The 22,091-nt window shown below is 38.3% G+C and overlaps 1 protein-coding gene across 2 annotated transcripts in view; it reads left to right on the forward strand.

Moving 5' to 3' along the window:
* The window catches only part of MAPRE2 (microtubule associated protein RP/EB family member 2), a 142,415-nt gene that overhangs the window by 14,246 nt on the left and 106,078 nt on the right, over positions 1-22,091 (forward strand). For both annotated transcript variants that reach the window (XM_036244463.1, XM_036244462.1), the window contains exon 2: positions 6,048-6,109. Coding sequence is in view for 1 of the 2 variants with exons in the window: in XM_036244462.1 (XP_036100355.1) it covers positions 6,048-6,109 (62 nt within the window). In the remaining variant the exon portion in view is untranslated. The remainder of the gene's footprint in view (positions 1-6,047; positions 6,110-22,091) is intronic.

Below are 22,091 nucleotides of genomic sequence, written 5' to 3' on the forward strand. Positions count from 1 at the left end.
GCTGAAATATAAAGAGGTGTCATATCCTGTTGGAGATAAGGGAAGTCACAGGAAAAGCATGACTAGCGTGAGTTGTATTGTGCTGCCCCCAATACAGGCAAAAACAAGAAGGCCTACATCCAGTGGTTTCATGTAGCTACACACTTACTGAACACCAGTATGGCACCCACCACCTAAGACACCAGAGCAAAGACAAGAAGAACAACAGAGTTAAACCCCAGGGATTGGACAGTAGTTATCCATCTTTTGAAGGTGGTCACTGTCAGTCTTACTCAGATCTCACATGTTACCCTTTCAACATTTTAACTATATTACTGTGTCACTTCTTTGGATGGTCAAAGGAATAACAGACTATAAAGACAGGACACAAGTAAAGCATGGTTTCCACTATGACCCAAACACTAAATTTAAATCCTGGACTCTGAAAGTGAACCTGATACCACTCTGTCTCTCCACTACTTTCCCAATTCATGAACATTCTGCTACATTTCATTATTGATCACACTTGGAAGGAAAGGAGATTTTCTTCTATTCCAACTACTTTATTTTCAAGGATGGCTGATTAAAAACGGATAAAAGCATAAGTGAAAATAATTATCAAAAACTTCTCAGAATTATAACATAGTATTTCTCATGTATGTAGTCTGTCTTGTGTTAGTTTTCCTTTACAATTTTACTTTTGTGTATTTAGCACTATGAAAATTCTATTCTAGAATAGAAAGGGCAGTCTAGGCCTACTATGAGAAGTAGCAGATGGACAAAGGAGGATTCTAAGAAGGGAGGATTAAGCTCAGTTTGTATGAAAAAATACTGGATTTCTATTTCACTATAGCTATCCCTTTGGATAGTTTCTGGGGATTATTTTTGTTTGGTTTTCATAAAAGCCCAAATCACAGAACCATACATTTATAGTATCATTACTATTCTTAACATACACCACCAAAATCCCATGATCTGCCAGCTAAAATTTTTTAAAAGCCCTTAAATACACAGGATGGGTCATTTGGTAGTTTGCCTTTCTTAAGGAAAAGAATGTTTTGTACCATACTCAATACCCGAGATTCAGTGTTAACACCCTTTACTTGCCAGACACTCTCTCTTGGTTTTGGTTTCCCTGGTGTGCGCTCAGCTCCATGCTTCCCGACAGTCATGCCTCTAGTCACTTCCCCCCACCCTCGGGGAGTTGAACTGGGCAGTCTCTTGCCACCGCCCTCCTCCCCACCCGGCCCCTGGGAAGGCCGGCCTGGAGCCCAACCCAAAACCACTAATTGAGGAGGTGCTGGTGAAGGCGGGGCTCTCTGGAAAGCTGTTATCCAGTAGGATCAGTCTAAGGATTAATAGCCTGTGACCTCCTGTTAATGCTTACAAGCTGCTTTATTCCTAGAAAGCTGGGGGCCTCCACACTAAAGAATGTGGTATACAACTGGAGGGATTCGATATCTCTAAGTAGCCAGGAGGAGTTCGGAATTTAGGATACAGTTCATTCTGAAAACCCAAAGATACTTTAGTCAACTCCTGAGAGGAAAAACTGGGTTCAGGTCCCCATGGGGTTCCCTTAGAAAAGCTGGGAGCAGCTGGGGAGGCAGTAATTCCTCTCTCTTTGTGAGAGAATGCTTTAACCTTGCATTGATCGGAAGCCTCATTGACTAGATACATAACTCCAAAGAAAGAGACCTCTTAATTTTTCAATGGCATGGCATGACTGGAAATATTTTTACAACGCTCTTTTTCATTCTGGTATGTCTCTTAGGTGCCTGTGGCTTCTGGTCATGCAAGGGGAAAATGGACTTTTGTAGAAACAGAGAATGTGCTTTGTTAAAGAGTTTGACCATGTCATGACTTTTATCCTAACAAAGGTATTTGGTCTTTTCAATGGAAACAAAGCCGACAAGCCCAGAGAAAGCATTTGGCTTACAGCTATTTGTTTCTGAGGATCTGGCTAGTGCTCAAAAGAACGGTCAGTCAGCACGATCTCTCCTAGTGCCTCTGCAAGCTCCTCTTTATGTGGGGGTAATTCAGGTTATGTCCTCACTTAGTGTGTGGCCCAGGTTAGGATAAGAACACCTGCCTTGTCACCCACAAAAACCACCGAGGATGAAATTCTACTCCTGTGCAAATAATAAAATGTGGGAATTTTGGAAATTCTTGAATAGCAAACACTGGAAGGTATGAGAGATCACTTCCAAAATGCAGAGTTATCATACTGCTATTTAGAAGTCACTTCTGGTTTTGAGTGTGTGTGTTTGTATCAATATTTTGAATTTTAATGCAGGGTTGGGAAGGTAAATTCAGGAGAAGGGATAACAGCTGAGAAAATTCCAAGATAGGCAAATTTGGTCATCAGAATGTTGACAGTGGTTTCTGAATGCTAAACTAGTAGGTGAGTTGTTTGTTTGTTTTTTCTTGGATCTGTGCAAAATGGAGAAAATTCCTGGCCCCATCTTGCTCGCTGCTTTGGGGCTTTCGTTCTTCTCTGAAAAAGTAAGAAAATAAAAGAGGGAGTTACCTTGTTCCAGTTGCTGTCAGATCTCCTGATTTCTTTAATTAAACTTTTTATTTTGATATATTTGTATATTAACATAGCTATAAGAAACAATACTGAGATATTTCAGGCACCCTTTACTCAGTTTCCCCCTCAATGGTAACATCTTGAAAATCTATACTACAGCGTCACAACCAGGATATTGACATCAATGCATGTTCAAGATACAAAACATTTTCATCACCACAAGAATCACTCATGTCACAACCAGGATATTGACATCATGTTCAGGATACAAAACATTTTTATCACCACAAGAATCCCTCATGCTGCCCTTTTATGACCATTTCCTCTTCCCTCCAGCCCTCACTCCCTCCTTAACCCCTGGCAACCACTAATCTGTGTTCTATTTCTATAGTTTTCTCATTTCAAGAATGTCAGATAAATGGAATCGCACAGTTTATAATCTATGGGTTTGGCTTTTTTCATTCAGCATAATTGTCTGGAAACTCACTCAGGTTTTCAAAAATATCAATAGGTTTCTTTTTATTGCTGAGTAATATTCCATGGTATGGATGTACCACAGTTAGTTTAAGCATTAACCTGTCAAAGTCTGTCTGGGTTGTCTCCAGTTTGTTACCACTATGAATAAATCTGCTATAAACATACATTTTAACTTCTCTGGGAAAATGCCTAGGAGTACAATTGGTGGGTTGTAAGGTAGTTGCATGTTTAGGGTTTTGTTTTTTGGTTTTGTTTTTTAAGTCAAGTGTTTTCCAGAGTCACTGAACCATTGTACATTCTCACAAGCAATATATGAATGATCTGGTCTCTTCTCATCCTCATCAGCATGCATGTTGTCACTGTTTATGTAGCCTTTCTGATATCATGGTTTTTAATTTTCTCCTCCCTAATAGCTAATGATGTTAAAAATCAATTCATGTGCTTATTTTCTATCTGTATATTTTCCTCAGTTAAATGTCTGTTCATATATTTTGCCCATTTTCCAATTGTTTTTTTTTTTTTTACTGTTGAGTTTTGAAAATTTTAATTCTAGATACTAGTGCTTTGTCATATATGTGGTTTGCAAATATTTTCTCCTAATTTATACCTTATACCTACTTCACATGGGCAAAAGTTCTCAATTTTGATGAAGTCCAATTTATCAGTTTTCCCTTTTATGGATTGTGTTTTGGGGGTCAAGGCTAAGAACTCTGTGCCAGACTCTAAATTCCAAAGATTGTCTCTTTTTTTTTTTTTTTTTTGGCTAAGTTTCATAGTTCTTACATTTGATACATTTATATAGTGACCCATTTTGAGTTCATTTTTATATAAAGTGGCTCTACATCTGCCAAACACAACAGGAAAACCTGTCGCCTCCCCTGTCACCTCCACTAGAGGGGGCCCTAGGCCCCCACCCTTGAAAAACTTTGTCTTATTGACCACCTACTATATCCCAGAGCCATAGCTCTCTGGCTGTTTCAAATCAATGTCAAGGTCCTGGTTTTTAAGGTAGCATGGTGTGGATGAGAGAGGGAGCTGATAGTTGAGTCTGTCACACTTGATTAGAATCTAGCTGCATGATATTGGGCAAACTGCTCCACTACCCTGAGCCTCAGTTTTTTCATTGGCAATAAGATGGCTCTGAGGATTAAATTGGATAAAATATGTGAAATGACTTGTGCAGTGGTGTTCAATAAATGAGCTCATTCTTCTCCAGACAGATCCATTGCAGCTGTTAGGAAATTAGCAATGGGTTGTTGTCAGAGAACAGAAAAGGGCCAATTGTGTACAGCCAGTCCCAAATTTTCTAAGGGCTAATTATCTGGTTTATAGATAAACTAGGAACCATATTTTCTTGCTTCCAAGTTTGGTGGCCAATTTTTAACTAGTACCCAGCAGCTATGTTACTAGGCAAAGAAGGCAAATGAAAATTTTATCCTGACTCAGTTAATATTTCTAAAAGATTGGAAGGCTTAGGAAAAGAAATTGAGATGGATGGGAAGAGATTTTCTTTAAACTTGATTTTTTTAGTTTTATCAACTTTCGTTAAATTATGAGAAAAATGTGAACTAACCACACAATTAAATTCTGCTATAAAACACACAGAAAAATTCTACCTGAAGAAAAAAATTGTCAGGTTACCAGAGTGCAATTCTTGAAACCATTCATAGGACATTTTCTGATTTTTAAAGAAGTCAAATTTTACAAATTACTTTTTTTAATATGATACTTTTTTTCCTTTTATTGATTTTAGAGAGAGGGAGAGGGAGAGAGAAACATCGATGAGAGAGAACATTGATTGGCTGCCTCCTGCACGCCCCCTGCTGGGAATTGAGCCTACAACCTGGGCACGTGCCCTGACCCGGAATCAAGCTGGGGACCTCTTGATGCATGGGTGGACGCTCAACCACTGAGCCGGCCGGACTACAAATTGCTTTTGAGCTCCTTTGTTGACTAGTGTAACATTGAAATTTCAGCTATCACCTTTACTTTAACTCTCTCAGCACTTACCATTTTATTTGCATTTTTTCTTTTACCATCTCCTAAAAGTATAAAATGCCCCTTCCCCCTTTCTTAAAATCCTTCTCCAAGTGACATCTCCAGACTGTCTGGGATTAATTACATTGTGTTGGATCTGCCACAAATATTTTATTTTTATACAATTGATTTTAAACTAAGCACCAAAGGCATTTCTGAAATGGCCATATACAGAAAACGCAGAAGAACCATGTGCAAGGAGTGGAAGGGCTTAGGTAGAAGGTAGAACAGGGTCATTTCTAACTTGTTTCTTGGGATGATGAAAGACCACCAAGGGCCGTGCATATATGCATCTTAGGTCCTTTTTAGCATCATCTGGTTGACTCTCCCCAGCTTTCATCCACCCTACCCTTAACACCGACCCTCAAAACCTGGATACATTTCTCAGCCTCTAGAATTGGAGCTGCCCTTTACAGTTTATCGTCTTGTCCTGTAGCCACAGCAGGTTGTAAAAAGAAACAGTTAATTCACATAAAGAAAGTAAATTACTACTTGTGGGTGTATATATTTTTGAAGTTTGATCCTGGCACTGTTTCTAGTGCTTAAACACAAATCTTTTGACTAAAAGACTAAGCCTGTGTGATACTAGATATAAAACCTGCAAATTACCTAACTTTGGGAAAGCTGATATTTTAATTGATGTTGACGTTTGATACCCACCCACGGGAGGCACTGCTTCCCTGGGTTATCTGCTAACACAAACTTCTCATCACATCAGACAATGGGGGGGAGGAGGCAGTTAAAAAATTCACTTATAGGACTATTATATTATGTATTCACAAACTATAATAAATCACCCTAAGGACAGATCTAATAATATAGATTGAGAACCCTATTGTTTGGCTGACTTAATCTCTTTCATGGTAAAATCAACTGAATTTGGATATTTTGTGTGCACGTTTTCTTTAATTTCCTTTTGCATTGTTGGCCACACCCAATGAACTAAATTGTAGCTCTTTGCTCCTGTGTTTCCATCATATTAAATGCTCGCTCTTAATTCTTTTTCTCATTTTTACTATCCTAGCATCCCATTTCTCAGAGGAATAGTTCATCTCGACAGCCAGGGAGAGAGCCTGGATGCTCAAGGTAAGGTTTAAATATAAATTATATTGTATGACTTACAGATTAAATTGGAGTGTTATTAATGCCTTTGTAACAAATGTATTCTCAGAATGTCATTGTACAACTAAGGCAAATATTTGAATAAGCATGCTTTGTTAAAACATTATTTCTCAAACTATATTCCATTTCCCGCGTGTACTAAGGGCTAATTAACTGCTCTCAACAATTCCTCTAAAAATGGTCAAGCCAATTAAAGTTTACTTTTAGAGATCTAATTAATGATAAGTGGAGGAAGAGAATATCAAGATATACTCAAATGACCTCATGACATTTCTAATTGTAAGTGATTATAGTTGATCTTGTTAAAAATCAAGGCAACTGCTCTGTTGACTTAACAGTAGAGAGAGATGGGTAATTTGAAAAGGAGATGAAGACCTGGGATGCCTCATTTTTTCAGTTTGGCATTTGCATTTGAAACACAATCATTTCACCTTCAGTTACTTCCCGCTGGTACTCTGAATCTCAAGGTTCACGTCTGGAGCTCCCTGGAACAAAGGAACAATTAACTAAAATTCCACCAGATGGCAATATTTGGAAAGCCATCTAGAGAGGTTTCAGGCCATGAGCTATTCTTGTTCAGAGAATAGTCTCAACAAAGTATAATGTCCTACATTTCATCAAAGGGTGTTCCAAACATCTTTTATTTTACTTCTTTTCCCTCCATAGCTGCAAAATATTTTACTAGATGGAAAAAAAGAGTGTGGCTGTATGTGTTGTTTTTGTTTTCATTCTGGAATGATAAATTTAAAGCACCACTCTTAAATAATTCTTCAAACTGTATTGGTGAGTATTAAAAGCTCACATCAGTGGATGATATACCATATTTATCTTGGGGTTTCTTTGTGATCAATGCTACAGTTGATGTTCATTTTTAAATAAATTATTTTAGGAGAGAAACCTAAAATTCTTGTCCTTAAGAAGAGTAGAATTTAAACCAAATGAAATGTGCAGGTACAACGCTATATTAAATCTCAATAATTAATTAATTTTAACAGGATGAATAAACTTTTCCCCTTTATTCTAATGAAAGTGGAAATACTGTCCCCTGGGTGGTGTCCAAATAGCCAGACTCTTCAAGGACCAGAACTGGCTCTAGGGCAGAGTTGGGACAGAGGGAAGTGGAAAGGCATCCGAGGGCAATTGAAATAGGAAGAACCAAGAAGAGGGGTCACCTAAGCTTTCTTTGTACACATAAAGGCAGTTCCTGAACAGATGTTGAGTGCCCTTTGAAACCGGCGCTGTGCTACTGTTCCTTCTAGTGGGGCCCCCTATGTCTGTGTCTGGGACGGTCATGGTTTACTTCTGCTGTCCTGGAGTATGGTCTATTTAGCACCCCCTCCACCCTCAAAAGTATCTTATTTTGGACAATACATTATATGATTGCCCTATCTTCCAGTTTGGCATGTTTGAAGAAAAAGTAATAGAAAAAGATGGCCCAATACTTAAATTGGGTATCTGTTTATCGATGTCTTTACATATCTGGGTTACAGGACAAATGCTGCTTTTTCTGTATAAAGCCAAGTAAATGTTTTCTGCTTTGTGAGCCATTCAGTTTCTGTCACTACTATTCAACTCCCTGCAGTGTGAAAACACCCACAAGCAATATATAAGTAAACGGGCGTGGCTGTGTTCCACTTATTTGCAAAAACAGGCCATAGTTGACAAACCCTTGTGAGATGATAGATGGTAAGAGGAGAGAAATTAGTAGGGAACCAAGAAGACAATCATTCTTAATTCCTCTCCTCTTCATATCCCTCTAGGTTGCAGCCTCTTGATTTAACATTCTCAGGAACTAGTATTAATAGTTTCTTTAAGTGAGTAATCTCACCATCAGTTGTACGGTTTCCTGAGATTCCTTCACTGTGTCTAGCTGCTTGCTTCTCATTCAAATCTATTTCTGAACCATGTACAATATGCCTCTGCTTTATGCCTTATGACACAGAATAGCATCTCTAATCAAGTTTCATCTGAATCCTAGAATTAAGTACTAGAACAAAAGCATTTAGTAGATATTTTAATTTTATGCTTTGGTCCTCACTAAATAACTGTCTATAGGAAATATAGCCACATTGTAGAAAGGTTAATGTTGACTATACCTAAACTTTTATATAAAACTATACCTTTAAAGGAAACAGCGGGCAGGGGGTGGGGGAGTGGGCGGGGGTCACCCATAACACCATCTCAAAGATCTATTTTTCTATTTTTGCATATTTTCTTTTTTCATAAGTATTCCTATTTTCCTACAGTGGATGTCATAGTGCATGTGGACTTTGTATTTTACTTAGTAATACTCACAAGCATCTCTCTTGCATCCTCAGAACTATCAGTACAATAGTAGAATAGTATTATGTTATATCACTGTGCTATAGTACTTTCCAATTTGTCACTTAGAAATGCTATACTAATTTTTCTGTAGATACTGTTGTTGATTTTGTTAGATTGGTTTGGTTCAATTTACCTTAGGTTTTTTGGTTTGGTTTGGTTTGGTTGTCCATCTATTTCCTCGGACAAAATTCCAGATATGAGATTATTATTAAACAATATAATCATTTTATGACTTTTAATCTATTTTACCCAAAAGGTTTGGAGTACTTTACAAACATTTGCAGTTTGAGGGTACTGGCGTCACCACAACTTTATTAGAAACAGCGTTTGTTTCAGTAATATTTATTGAATGTCTATATGTAAAGGATTGTGCTAATCGCTTTGGTGTATATATGAAGATGCGTAATGTGTTCATTCCACAAACATTTATTGAGAGCCTGCTATGAACTAGGCATCGTGGGATTTCAGTGGTGAGCAAGAGTTTCTCATCTCAGAGAATTCGACCTTGTTGAGGAATGAAGATATATACATAAATAACTATAATCAGATATAGAAAATCAGACTCACAGTAGGAGAAACACAGGTAAGATATTAATGGAAGTTTAGGAGAGTGGGAAGAGGGAGGTAGAGATGATATCTGAGCCAGGCCTTGAAAGTAGGTTGGATCAGGATTCTCAGAGGTGGTGAGATTTGCCATTCATTCCATAAACATTTATTAAAGGCGAAATACTAAAAGCTGGGGATATGAAGGTAAACAAGACAGAGCTCTTAGAGCTTACTATCTAGTGAAGTGGAGAGCTTGAAAAAATTATTATAAGTGTGGTAAGTAGGACGGCTTGTCTGGCAGAGGGTACACGGGGGTGGGAATGGAACGGGGCTCTTTTGACAGTCTTCATCATCGGGTATTGCCAGAATCTGAGGGAGACCAGCTTCTGGAAGTTTGAAGGTTCTTCTAGTTGGACTGACCAACGTTTCAATTAAAATTGGTCTATGTTTCCAGCTAGTCCCCCCACCCCACCGCACCCCCACCCCCGTCAGTACATTTGCTGAGAATGCACAGCAGAGCCTAGCACAGCAGAGCCTAGAGCTGGCACTGGCAAGACCTTCGTCCTGGCCACACCCCCTGGTGCTGAAGCAAATCTCTAAGCATTCCAGGGTTCCACTTGTGTTTTGTTTTTTGAAACAGCTGAAAGGAATCTGAATAAATAATCTAATCCAACACACCCATTTTATGGCGGAACACCCTAGGGTGATGAGGGTTGAGTGACTAGCCTGTCATCAGACATCTGGTGACAAAGCCGTGGCAACAGAGCCCTGGCATCTGACTCACACATGCTTGTTCTATACCTGCAGCCTCATCTTTCCTAGAGGGTTGATGATAAGAAACTAAAAAAAGAATTACCATAAGCCTTCCTTGTGCACATAACAACAATAATGTGTATTTCACCCATCTCAGACCACAGCAAAAAACTTTTAAATTAAAAAATGTTAATTAAAAATTGTAAATAGCAATGAATAAATGAGTGGAAAGAGAGGGTAACTTGGAGCAAACTCCTACATTTGTCACTTATCTCCTTGAGGATCTGGGCACATCACTTGACCTCGCTGAGTTTTTCCAACTTGAGTTTGTTGCAGGAATAATTGGAGGTAATGTAAGTGTTGGGTACTTCATGGGCGCTCAGCAAATATATGTTTGTTTCTCCTTCCCTCCTTGAGCTACTGGTGCTTCACAGATTTCCTTTTGTTTATTAATGAGGTTACCTTCTAAGACTCATGGGAATTAAATGATGGAATGAGAGTACATTTTTTAAAGTATCTGGTACAGAGCTTAATGTCCTCATCAACCCATGTACCAGGAGGTTGCCGGTTCGATTCCTGGTCAGGTTGTGGAACCAATATCCAGTGGGGGGCATGCAGGAGGCAGCCAATGGATGTTCTCTCTTATCAATGTTTCTGTCTCTCCCTCTTTCTTTCGCTCTAAAATCAATGAAAAAAATATTTTTTAAAAACTAAAATGATTTGTCAAATATGGAAAGATGATTAAGAAAACATGGCTAAATGTTAACAACAACTGGATATAGCTGGTGGAATGAATGTACATTATAGTATTCTACAAATTTTTTCTACTTTTCTGGATGTTTAAAATGTCCCAGGACAAACTGTTTTTTGAAGAATTATATATTAAATACAAAGCCTCTACCATGGCTCCATCACTGTGCAAGGTGCAGAGGATACATTTTGAATGAAAAAGTCAAGGTCTCAACCCGGTGGAGCTATGAACCACTGTAGGGATGTCAATGATACAAGCCGTTCTGATACAGGGCACTAAGCACTAGGGTGGGAGTACAGGATGCTATGAGGCTCCAGAAGCAACAGCAAAAACAGAACTAGTGCAGAGAAATCAGACAGTCTTTCCAAGGGATGGTGATATCTATTCCAAGACCTGAAGGAAAAAGATGAGCTAGCAGCTGTTGAGGAGGAGGGGTTGCACAGAAGGGGGAATTGTTTGGGCAGAAAGAATAATAGCTTCAAAGACCTGGAGAGGAGGAAAAAAGTAAGAGAAACATATGACACATTAGCAAAATTAAAAGAGGTTCAGTAATGAGCTACAGACCTGGAAGGGCCTTGTGAAGCCAGTGAACTTTGGGTTGTATCCTAAAGTTGTTTTGTTTTTGTTTTTGTTTTCTTGTTGGTTTCTAGAGAGAGAAGAAGAGAGAGAGAGAGAGAGAAACAGAGACAGAGACAGACATCAATAGGCTGCCTCCTACATGCCCCCAAATGGGGATTGGGCCCACAATCTGGGTATGTGCACTGACTGGGAATCAAACTAGCAACCTCTTGGTGCATGGATCAACACTCAACCACTGAGCCACACCAGCCAGGGAGAAGCATTTAAGTAGAGAAGTAAAACTACCAGAAAGGTCACTCTGGAACTTGTGTGGGAAATGGTCAGGTGGGGGATAAGGTTAGAAATAGACAAAGTAAATTGTGATGAATATCTGGCTAAAGTGGTGACAGCCGGTATAGAGAGAAGTGGGTGGATTTGAGGACAATTTGGAAGGCAAAATAGACAGGATTGGGTAAGGGAGAGATCAAGCATTATTTCATTTATTTGACACAAGAAATGAGTGCTTGTTTACTATGTGGTAAGCACTATTTCAGTGCAGAGAAGAAAAATAAAGTAAGGTAAAGTACTATAGGGAATCCAGGGTTGTGTGTTGCTATTTTATGTAGAGGGGAGCAATGGACAGGGGTCTTTCACAAGAGTACACATCAATTTTTATGGAGCCCCTTTAGGGATACCAAAGTGAGAAATAGTTACCCAGTGACCTTGGAATTCAGTGGGCTCCCTGGAAGCTCGGCCAGTGCTGTGGTTTGGCAGAGGATGACCAGATACCTGATATAAGTAAGTGGGGAGTTTGGTGGTATTATCTGCTTATATAGGAAACACAGGGTGAGGGAACATTGCAAGTGGGAGAGCAAGAATCAGAATCTCAGTATTGAGCATGTTGAGTTTAGGGTGCCTGTGATGTCCAAGAGGATGTATACAAGGATTTTGGATCTGAACCCCAAAAGACAAAAAGTGAACCACAAGTATACTTTTGGGAATCACTGGCCTGTAAGCAATAAGCTTACTACTAGTATAAGTAAAAAATTCCCGAGGAGAGTATAGAATGAGAAAAGGGAGTCCAGAGTAGAACCTTGAAGATCACCAATATTTAAGAGGGACATTAAGAAAGAAAAAGAATACACCCCTATTTGTAGCAGCATTATTCATAGTAGCCAAAAAGTGGAAGTGTCTTCCACTGACAGATAAATAAACAAAATACAGCATATACATTCATGTAATGGAATATTATTCAGCCTTAAAAAGAAAGGAAATTCTGTTACATGCTACAACACGGATGAATCTTGAGGGCATTATGTTAAGTGAAATGTCAATCACAAAGAGATGAATACTGTATGATTCTATTTATGTGAGGAACCTAGAGTAGTAGAATACATAGAGACAGCAAGTAGAAGAGTGGTTGCCAGGGACTGTGTTTTATCAGATGAAAAGAGTTCTGGAGATGGATGGTTGCACAACAATGAAAATGTACTTAATACCACTGAGCTATACACTTCAATGGTTAAATTGTAAATTGTTGTGCTTTGTGTATTTTACTGGGGTGAGGTGGGGAGTAGTTGGTAATCTTGATGAGGATAATTTCAATGGGATGGTCACGGTGGAACCCAAGAATGAGGGAGAAATGGAGAAGTGGAGAGGGTGGGTTTAGATAAGCCTTAATGTGTTTGGCTATCAAGATGGGAAGAGAAAGAGGGACCTGTGGGGAAGAAGAGTTGATTTAATGTGAATGAGACCTGACCCATTCAAATGCTGCTAGGAAGGAACCAATAGGAGGGGTGTGTGAGGGTCCAGAGAAAAGTTACAGAGCAGGTCTCTGAGAAAGCAGTGGGCAACTGGCCAGGATATGCCTCTTCGTCACAACAAGCAAGAAGCAGAATAAGATGACTAGCTTTCAGGTCAACGTGAAGGTTGGATGTAGGAAATTTAAATTCTTGTCTAATGGCTCCAATACCCGCAGTGAAGTCAGAGGCAAGGTCGTCTGCTGAGGGAGGTGCTGGTGCAAGGGTCAGAGATATAAAGAAACTGAGAAAGTATTGAAATGCCTGGTTTATGAATAATGACAGGAACTGATGAGGAAGCAGACGGATGACCTGGAAGCATGGACTCCCACCCAGGTTTGTGCCTATTAGTGCCTATTCTTCTAAGCAGGGCTCGGCAGAAGCATAAATACCTGAGCAAATGAAAACTTTACAAGAGCTGTTTTTTGGGGAAACATGGAAATTGATCATGAAGACCAATCATTTATTTTAAAGTGGGCTGATGCTTTCTTTTTTAAACATTGTAGGAGCCAAATGATTGGGTTAAGAGCTGCTGACTGGTTTATAAGGAGTTTAATACTGTGTTTGTACAGGTTGTAACTAACTCAAAAGGGCCCTCTGTGGGCAGAATGGATTATCAGCAACCAGCCTTAATTAACAATTGATTAGACTGTAGTGAAATTTAGAATAGTTTGAGTAATTTGGTGTTACATCTCTCACTCACAAAATTGTACTGCTTGTCCTCGGTACTTGTGACTTTATTTTGAGTCAACTGCTCTCTTGCATTAAGAAATAAAAGTGCCAACTGCTTAGCAACCCTTTTTATATGTTATACGTCTCTACAAAAGATTTCTGTCTTTTACATAGAGTACCAGATCTGGTTGGGTATTTTCATCTTGGCCATCAAAAATGTCACTGAGGTTGACATAGCTTATCAAAGTTTTCTTTCCAAGTGGGCTGTGTTATGTGGAAAGAATGCTATTGATGTCTCATAGGCCGGTACCTGGAATGCTTGCATATGTTGAGGCTCACTAATCAAGAAATGTGTGTCTTCTACCTCTCTTTCACTAAGTTTAGTTTTCTGGTCTGAAAGTCATTAAAAATAAAAGCATTAATAAAGAAAGATGATGGGCACTAACCCTATGGCATTTATTATTCCCACTGATAGCCCCAGAACTTTACAGCAGTTCCTAAATGTTTTGATGAAAATGTTCTTTATCTGTGCCATCATATTTGGTGGCCACGAGCCACCTGTGCCCATTGAGTATTTGAAATGTGGCTATGTGATTGAAGAACATTTTATATGCATTTTAAGTTTTATTTAACTTTACTTTAAAATTATATATATATATTTTTTTTCTTTTTCTTCTTTAGAGAGAGAGGAAGGTAGAGAGAGAAACATTGATGTGAGGGAGAAACATCGATCAGTTGCCTCCTGCACACCTCCTACTGGAGATCAAGCCCGAAACCTGGGCATGTGCCCTGACCTGGAATTGAACCAGGACCTCTCAGTCCATGGGACACGCTCAATCCACTGAGCCATACCAGCCGGGCTTAACTTTACTTTTAATTCATTCAGCGTAAATAGCCACATGTGGCCAGTGGCTACTGTATTGGACAGCCAGCTCTAGAAGCCAGATTAGTTATAACTGAAGTTTTAAGTACATCTTACAAATAGAGCCACCCCAGGAAACTCGCTCTGGTCTTTGATGTGCAGACAAGTCTGGCCTGGCCTCATCCTGCCATCACATTCCTTATAGCCTAGGGAGTCTGTCCCTGTGAGGGTAATTATGGAGGAGGGAACATGATCTGAAAACAACCTGCAGCCAAGGCAGATTCATGTCATTTCTACATAAATTGTCTCTCCGTTACTGAGCACCAGAGTCCTGTGTACAAAGCCTGAAAAATGTGAAAGAGAGAACACACTGGATTTAATGCCTACAGTGTGCAGGTACTCAGCTAGCAACTTCACATACATTGTCTCAGTCTTTATATGTCCTATGTGAAACTTGCTTATGCTTCTTATAGATGAGGAAATTGAGTTTCAGTGAGTACTAATTTGTTCAAGGCACATAGCTAGTAAGCGGTAGAGGTAAGATAAGACCCCAAGCAGGTGTGGATCCACAAGCCGTACTCACACCTAGGTACACATGTTTGGAACTACTCATGAAGCAGAAAACCTTCAGGGTAGGATTGGAGGTAGAGTGGAGGTTATGACAGGCAAATGATATGTGTTTGGGGGGGTTGGGGGAGACGCTGGTTGTCTCAGAAACTGTACCTGTGTTCCTCTTTTCTACTTTCCCTCCTGCCCTCCCTAGCCTCAAATCACTTCTGTCATTTTGATGATAGGTTACCCCTTCGTGTATATACAACTATCAGTGTCACAGAAGATGTACAATTGTTCATTTGAATTAAAATTACTCAAGAAACAAAGACATATTTTAGCATCTTAGTTACCATTCAGGTAAAAAATCTCAAGCCACTTGATATTTATTTATACTTATGCTTTCTGAGAAATATATTAGATCATTTAAACTGTTTAGGTAAACATCTCCCAGAGTCCAGCTGCTGCCTGCGTTCCTTCTCAGATGTCTCTAACATGTATATTGTCTTCTATTTCTGTGGTATTTCCATTATTGAACATAATAGAGGAAATATAAAAAGCAAATCACCTATAATCCTACCCTAGCAAATAATTTATTTTATTTTTTCCTTCTAGTTCTCCTTCACACATTTCCATGTAGTTATAACCATACCTTGCACATACGTTAGGATGCTGCTTTTGAACCTTGTCGTGTAGTTTTCCATGCTGCCACTATTCATGACTGTCGTGTAACAGTCTGTAGAATAGTCTATAGAGTCAACATATTATTATCATTCCAACCTGCCATTGTGTGATGCATGGAGTTGTTTTCAAAGCTAACTTTGGTAGAATTGAAACTAATAGGTCATAACTGGTTAAACAATACCCCTCACTGGCAGCCTCACACCTGTGTTCCTACATCCCCTGTGAATACAGCTGTTATACTGTGAAATTCCCGATTGGATATTACCTTAGATTTAAATTTTTTCACATATATAATTTTTAACTTCCAAAACATAATATTCTCAAAAGCAATATTTGATGGTGTGTTCCATTTTAATTATCACCCTCCCCCACACTTTAGACACTCAATATATACTTCTGTACAAGTTCTATATAAGTCTATAAAACTTAGCAACTGGTACTGCGTATGACAAATTTCCAGCGTCCCTTACCTCAAACATCATTCTGCCAAAAATGCATGCACTGACGCGTTTGTCTGTTCTCAAGTGAGTCATGTTTCAGTCTTCAAGACCATCAGGTTAATAGCCAACCACATTAAGAAACATGAATGGTAAAGGTTGAGATAAACTTTCAACTGCCTCCCTAGGAGGCTAAATTCTTGTGTTTTCTGATACTTCAGACTCCTGCTTTGGAAAGGGGCATCAAGCCGTCGCTGCACCGTGGCATTTCAAAATGCTGACGTGTTACTCTGTTGTGATTTTTTAAGGCAGTGACGAGGCTATATAATACCTGCTTGGTAGAGTTTCTCTCATGGGAGTCTTGTCTCTAACTTTATTTTTGCTCTTGGGGAGTGATATGTTTCAGATCTGTGTGAGGTAATGCCACGCATGCAACATTATCTTGGCTTATAAGCTGGACTGAACCATTAGTATCCTTTTCTAGTACCTGGCTGGGAGACAAACTGTGCTTGGTGTGTCAAAAAAATATGAATTGAGTGCTTGGAACATTGTGTAATGACAATATTGTCTCCAACCAGAAATAACAATTCTATATAGGTGTCTTGAAATAACAATGTCCAACCACTCTTGCTTCCTGCTCAAGAAAACATTACATAATAATAATTGCCTAACTTGGGCACACTATTTTTTTTTAAAGCTGCATTTCATCAAAAACTTTTATTGGTTTTTTTTTTTTTTTATTGTATAGTAAGATATCTAAACATGAAGCAGTTGCTTTTAAGATTTAATTCCACTGAAGTAAATGTATTTTGGATTTCAGGGTGAAAATGGTAGAAGAGAATATTTTGGTTGGATAATTTGACATTGCCAGCATAAAGAATAGAATTGTGTACCTGGATGAAATTTAAATATTTGAAAATAAGATGGAATTTTGGCTATACTAAGATGGTTATAAATGCTTTAGGAGGGGTGGACGTTGAGCTGAGCCTATCTTTATAAAATGTGGGTAGAGAAAAGGACATCCAAGCACCAGTTACAAGGAACGGAGCATAAACCATCTCAAGGGGGTAAGAGATGACTAATTCTTTAATGTGAATACTGGTAGACTAAGGGAGAAAGATAAGCTGGGGTCAAACTGCAGAGTCCCAAATACCACACTAAGTTATTTAAACTTTATATATTAGATAGTAGAAAATATTGAACACAGTGCAAATATTTTCTAGAAAAATCAGTGTTTTGCTTTAAGATGGTAGTCTAAACACCTAGTTTTGTTTCCGTTCTCTCCAAATCATCAATTGAAATAATAACAAAATTTAAAAAGAACAAATCTCTGGCAGTTCTGGAAGCATAAAGGGGACCAGAAATTAACAAACTTCTAGAAGAAAAGGGGATTAGAATTATATTGCTAGTTAAAATTTTAAAAGCAGCCCTGGCCGGTTTGGCTCAGCAGTTAGAGCGTCGGCCTGCGGTCCGGAGAGACCCGGGTTCGGTTCCCGCTAAGGGCACGTACTTCGGTTGCAGTTTGTCCCCGGCCCTGGTTGGTCGTGCGGGTGGCAGCCGCTCGATGTGTCCCTTCAAATCGATGTTTCTCTCTCTCTCTCCCTTCCTCTCTCTCCCTCCCACTCTATCTGTACAAAAAATGGATAAATATCCTCGGGTGAGGATAAAAAAAAAAAAAAAAAAAATTTACAAGCAAAAGAGAAAATATTTTAAAAGAACGTTTAACTCAGAGACTTATTATAATACAGATGAAATAATTCATCTGTATTATTTCATACAGATGAAATAATTCAGAGAACAGATAAAAACACACACAAAAAAAACTAATTAATATTCTTAGTACAAAAAGTATTGCATCCACCTGGCCGGTATGGCTCAGTAGTTGACCATTGACCCATGCACCAAGAGGTCGCTGGTTCCATTTCCGGTCAGGGCACAGGCCCAGATTGTGGACCAAATCCCCAGTGGTGGGCATGCAGGAGGCGGACAGTTGATGTTCTCTCTCATCATTGTCTCTATCTCTCTCTCCCTCTCCCTTCCTTTCTCTCTAAAATCAATAAAGAAAAAATAAATAAAAAGTATTGCATCCATCATACTCCACTCTTCCCTCCCCCACCCCCAAAGGTTGCTGTGGATAAGAAGCAGTTAGAAAACACAGTTCTTGCAAATAAAAAATGTAACTATCAAATTAAAAATCAAGAGAAGGGCTTACTGAATGCAGCTAAAGAGTATTCCAGAACATAAAGAAAAAGATGAGGAGATGGAAAACATGAGAAAAGTATTAGTGATATGGCAGGATGATCTAGGCGGTCTCATAGTAAGAAGTATCTCTAAGGGAAAAAATCAGACATTGGAGACAAAAAAGTAAAAAGCATAAAGATTCAGATAAAGAGGTCACTGAATATAGAGTAGGATAAATTATAAAACCCAAACCTATCTAGGTTTGGGATAAAGATATACTAAGGCAGAAAGTCAGAAAGCGAGAAGACTGCCCGCGGCAGGGATCACCTGAATGGTACAAGCTTCGATAAACAATGCTGGAGGCTGGGATGCAGAGCAACCATGCTTTCCAAGTTCTGAGGGAAGTGATTTTGGAGCTATAGTTCTATACTCTGCCCAACTATCAAAGTATGAGAGGAAATAGGCATCTTTTGACATGAAAAGGCTTTAAAATGTTACCCCTCTTGCCTCTCAAAAAAATAACTTAAAGAAGATACTCCAGGAAAATTCTAAAAAGGAAAAGATAAAGAAAATAGCATCTAAAAAACTATGAATCTAATGGAAGAGTCTAATTATAAGAAATATAAGGATCACTGAGATGCCAGGAGTAATATTAAAGATATTGGTCCAAATTAGGTAATGGGTTCCATGAAGAAATCTTGAAAGAAGTCATATTCCATTATATAAATTTAGACCTAGAATCTGAGTATTTTTATAATACCATGGTATGTTTCTTCTGTTAAAAAAAAAAAAAAATAAGCCGTTAAAACCTCTAGAAAAAAGCTATATCGATATAGAGCTATAGATACAGATGTCAACTATATAGACATGTTAAGATTCAAGTTTAATCTTAAAATTAAGTATGCACTTGAACAACTGATGGAATGCAAACACAGAGAATCCATTTGGCCTTGATGCTTTCATTAGGATGTTATTGTGATTGCAAGATTTAATGAGAATATTATATGTCCTTCTCTAAGGAAGGTAATACCACTTGATTTTGGAGACAGTAGGAAATCACATAATCATAAATGCCATTCACTGGACTTCAGCTTTAGAAGCAATCTGCAGTCAAAACAGGGAAGACTTAATTATACTCATACAACATAATGTAAATATAAAGGAGAAATAATGGTAAAACCACACTATTAAAAGCAGAAAAGGTTGAGAAGAATCATATAATGGACGGTCAATATTACTTGGAATGAGTCAAGAAACAGAATTTTAAGAATGTTAAAGTTGTAAAGATAACCACTAGAATAATTTTAAAATATTACCAATAACTGGGAGGGAAGGTAAGAAGCAGTAGAACCATGTTGAATTTCTTAGTAGAAAAATCAATACTACTTTTATCTATATGTTTATATAGTATTGATAAATCAATAGAATATATCTGATTTGTATCTCCAGAAAGACTAAAGACAGAAATGGTTAAAAAACATTAATTATTGAAAATGGGACTGGGGTAAAGGAAGGTAGTAAGAGAGATGTGTGCTCTTAATATTATACATTTTGTATTCCCTAAATTCTTAAAGCGTGTATATTTCATAAATTACAAATAATAAATTATTCACATATATAGAGTAATTGGAAGAAAGGGAGAGCAAAAAAGACACTCTTGGAAGCCACTGCATTCGTCTACATTTCTGGTGATATTAATTTGGTGGAAACAGAAAAATTGAGGTAACTGGAAAATAATTGATAGGATTTTGTAGTTGGGTAGATATTTGAGCAGGATGGATTTAAGAAAGGGGAAAGGGGGAATAAAAATGTATAATATTTTCAGACTTATTGATTAGGTAATCTGAACTGAAGCTACTAACAAAATGATACCCAGGCTAATATGCTTATTTTTAAATTTACTGATGCCTTGATGTTTCTTACACAGTAGTATTTCTCCAGGCTGGTTGAGAAGTGAAAATATAGCTATTTTAGTAGGTAATACTTGTAATATGATCAAATATTTGTCATCACGAGAATGAGATAATAAAAAAAAAAATGTTTTAATCATAAAGAACCATAGTAGACCACAGTAAAGAATAAGTTAAAAAAATTTTGGTCAAAACCTTGATATATAAAAATCTTTATTTTTTTATAAAAACAAAGAGTTGATGCTTCAGGCTCAGTGTATGCTGGCTCTATCAGACATCTTTCAATGACGTGATTTATGGCAGTGGGTGAGTGCCCAGGTTTTATTACATTAGAAGCACTCAAAGTTCCAGGGCTGTGAATATTTGTTGAGTTTTCAGTGAACTTTAGTCCTACTCTGCTACCATAAGCTGGGATTTTAGCAACTTTCCCATCTTGATCCTATTTACCAAAAGTTTCTAAAGTTCTAACTTGAAGCTGGGAAGAATAGAGATTTTTTCAAACCCCTTTGCAAATTATGAAATCTTTATGTCCCTCTTCCTTTCATTCACACCCTGACACCACCCTTCACTCATGGAGTATCCATTGCAATTAGTTGCTGGAAGCCTTTGGACTATAAATGCTCCTTTTTTTCAGACTGTAGTAGAACGAAGTATTTTATACAAATAAACATATTTCAAATCTACTGATAACTATAAAATGTGCTTTCCTTTAGCAAATGGAAACAAGAATGCCAAATTTAATAAAATGTATCAAGATCTGTGGAACAGGATCCAAAAGTTCACTTAACTTCCACTTCCCATTTTGGAGAGAAATATAATTGTGCGTAAAATCATGCAGAAAACTTGGCTCTCACATTTGCCTGATTGATATTCAGGGGGAATGAGAAAAAGAGCTTTCAGTAGATTTAGTCATCTTCCTTTCTACCACAGACAATACTATGGACAGCAACATCTCATTGCTATAGGGCATTGCCTTTTGATGGGAAAGACTGTGCAGGGGCTCTGAGAGGTCCGACAGACTCTTTGTGTTGGTCTGTGCTTGGGTTTTTTACCCTCCATGCTGTGAATGGCTAGAGTGATGAATTTAAAGGATGTGAGTAAATGATTCTTTTACTTGGAGGAGGGGGAGTGGATAAAATAAAATAGGAAAAGTAATTTAGGTTCATTACACATTTTGGAATTGCATCATTAGGGGGTTATTCTTAAGTTTCTTTAGTGAAATTAAGCTTCACACCTTGATTAGCACCAGCAAAGCCATATTTCTTCTCTTGATCTGAATGTGGCCTTTGTGTAATATTTGTATAGTGCATGTCATAAGCATGGATTTGCAGCTGTTTCATAACCGCTATGAAGTTTATTGGCTCCGCTCCACAGCACTGTGTCCAAACTTCAGGAACTCTTCTCAAGCATGGTGAATGTGGGAGGAGGCCACTTATGGAATGATTTACTTTACCCAGAGCCCAGTGTTTTGCGTGCAGAATGTGAGGGCTGCTGTTCAGCAGGTTGTGTTCAAATGTAAGCAACCAGAGAAACTTTTTTGGGGGGGCTCGTCATCCAGCCTCACCAACTACCCTCCGCAGAACTTTGAATGTACTAACCAGACAAGGGAAACCACAGTGGCGCTATGATTCTTTATTTCTTTTGAGCAATAATCACCTATGAATTTTTAGAACTGATCGTTTAATTGGCTGAAACATAGTGATTCTGACTTTAGTGATGTAATCTGATTAGTCAGAGTGGTTGTGAAGATGAGATGGCAGTGGCTGAATGTTCCTGGCTCTGTCTCCTCATCCTGCATGGCCAGGGACCCTTAGGAGAGAACAATTCAGATACTGTTACGTTTACATCATAATTCATTTGACTAAGTTGCTATCTTCTTCCTAGTTTTATAATGAAGCCAGCTGAAGTTATTTTCAAGT

Source organism: Molossus molossus, unplaced genomic scaffold, assembly GCF_014108415.1.
Source record: "Molossus molossus isolate mMolMol1 unplaced genomic scaffold, mMolMol1.p scaffold_m16_p_6, whole genome shotgun sequence".
Lineage (NCBI taxonomy): Eukaryota > Metazoa > Chordata > Mammalia > Chiroptera > Molossidae > Molossus > Molossus molossus.